The sequence below is a fragment of the Drosophila elegans genome, unplaced genomic scaffold (assembly GCF_018152505.1).
Source record: "Drosophila elegans isolate 14027-0461.03 unplaced genomic scaffold, ASM1815250v1 contig_397, whole genome shotgun sequence".
Classification (NCBI taxonomy): Eukaryota; Metazoa; Arthropoda; class Insecta; order Diptera; family Drosophilidae; genus Drosophila; species Drosophila elegans.
Genome location: NW_024545782.1, coordinates 3,031,152 through 3,033,265, shown reverse-complemented (window position 1 = coordinate 3,033,265; position 2,114 = coordinate 3,031,152). Strand labels below are relative to the sequence as shown.

General features: G+C 55.0%; 1 protein-coding gene across 1 annotated transcript; it reads left to right on the top strand.

Moving 5' to 3' along the window:
* The first annotated feature begins 219 nt into the window (after positions 1-219).
* Positions 220-1,689, top strand: LOC108134568. Its single transcript, XM_017254920.1, has 2 exons — positions 220-349; positions 408-1,689. Exon 2 carries the CDS (start codon positions 427-429, stop codon positions 1,513-1,515), a length of 1,089 nt encoding a protein of 362 aa, XP_017110409.1. The 5' UTR covers positions 220-349; positions 408-426; the 3' UTR covers positions 1,516-1,689.
* The last annotated feature ends 425 nt before the right edge of the window (positions 1,690-2,114 follow it).

The window sequence follows — 2,114 nt, the reverse complement described above, 5'->3', positions numbered from 1 at the left end:
TGGCTTACCTTTGTCGTATATGTTCCCACGGCTGCTATAGAAAACCAAAAAAGATAGTTGTTGAAATATTTTAGTCCTTCCTCTGTTGGAACGGCCTGCCACGACTCATTAAATTTCCCTATAACGGTATGAGTATACAAACTCCTTTGGATAATGCCAATTAGAGTCGATCGGTGCTTTTCTGGGACTTACGTCATCGGTATGAATAAGTTAGTTGTTCTGTATTCAAACACACAAACTCAAACACTTTCCATAGACTGCAAAGTTGACTGGTTTTTAAACAGCAAGGTGTTCCATAAATCGTCTTCCTCAGACGACGTATTGAAGTTACAGTTGGGTGCACAAGAAGGTAGGTGCTGTCCAGCAAATGTACTCGTAATCAGCAGGGCTAACGGGGAGACCCCTAGAAACCGAGAGCTCTGCCAAATGGCGTTCCTGGGACGAGTCAACAGTGAAGGAGCCCTAACCGACTGCGAGGTGTTCTGCTCCCGTCTGGCCAACCACCAGCCCCAGCCCCAGGAGATCCCAACCATCCCCACCAGAAGAGGGACCGAGACGAAGGGACTGCTCCCACAGGCCAAGGGCTCCAGGACCTACATCAAGACCTACGACAAGGACAGCCAGCTGCGCTCCATGGGAAGCCCCAGCACGGTGCGCTACGTGGGCAGCTCCGTGTCGTCCAGCGAAGTCCACTCCTTGGACGAGACGGAGACCTCCACTCTGCGCTGCTGCTCGCTCGTGTCCTCGGGCACCCTGGCCACGATGGTGGGCGAGGATCTCGACGTGGACCTGGACAATCCCAGCAGCAGTCCCAGCAGTTCCAGCAGCCCCGAAAGCAGCAGATCCACCTCATCGCGAGGCGGCAGGTCCAGCGACAAGGACTCGACCGCCTCGATGTGCAGCTGGGAGGAGGCCATGTCCCTGCCCTCGTTGCGCCTGGGAGTGGGATCCGATGGAGCCGGCGGATCGCCGCCGCTCACCTACACCCGCCGCCTCGATCCGCTGCGTGTGGAGCGGTCCGCCGACGAGGCCTACGAGAACTGGCTGTCCGGCAAGCGGCGCCAGTGCCAGTACAAGTTGCGGGCGGAGCAGGCCGAGCGGGAGGCGCAGCGGGAACAGATGGCGCTTCGCCAGCGGATGGCCAAGGAGAAGTACGAGCAGTGGTGCCGGCAGAAGGCCTCCTCGAGTGCCTCCAAGGCCGCCCAGGCCGCCCAGGCCGCCCGGCCCGTCCAAGTCCCGCCCCGAACGACGGCCGCCTCTGCGGAGAACCACCTGCAGGCGTGGGAGCTGCAGAAGCTGAGGCTGGCCGAGCAGCGCAGGATGGAGCTGCGGAGCGCCGAGCGGCGGCGCCAGCAGGAGAAGCTGCTCCGCCGGCAGCAGGCCGAACAGGCCTTCCAGCGGTGGATGAGCAACGTGGCCCAGAGACCCAAGCCGGTCCCCACCAGCCAGGGAATGCAGTCCCTGCGCGGCACCGTTTCCGACATCTTCATCAACCCCAATCAGTGGGTGGATTGAGCGATGTGAGCTAGCTAGAAAGCATTGCCAAAGAGCCGGAAAAGTGTATTGCCCAGACGGGTCAGTCGAAAGTTCCCCAAGAATTAGCCCGCGCCGTGAAGCCAGCATTTTAACCAAGTGAATCCATATTTACCCATTTTCAACGATTAAATACCAAAAAATACCAAAAAAAAATCATGCAGATTCTAGTTCTTCCTAAGCAGAAGAAGTTTATTTCAAAACGGAACCGCACCCACTCTAACGCCCACAAATCGTGAAAGTATGTGCTGACACTCTGAAACCTGTTAGTCCGTAGTTCTGTTTTAAAAGATATGGGGTTTTGAAGTCCTCTACCGACGCTCTGCCGCTGCTCGGCCGCTGTTTGGCCGCTGCTCTGGCGGTAGTCGCTAAAGTAGAGAGAAAAAACAAAGGAACTGTTAGCGGGGTGCTGCACACGCCACCTAAACTTTTATTATTTTGTAGGAGAAATACTTAGAAACACTAAAATTTTTATAAACGATTACATAGGAGTCCATTTCTTACTGTTCCACTAAGATACACGACTTGAAAACAGAAGCAACACTAACTCTTTGTCTCAGCAATATTTTCTTAAATTTTTC

What these genes read in the sequence shown, in the direction of transcription:
- LOC108134568 (XM_017254920.1), top strand. Translation starts at nt 427, where the DNA reads ATGGCGTTCCTGGGACGAGTCAACAGTGAAGGAGCCCTAACCGACTGC.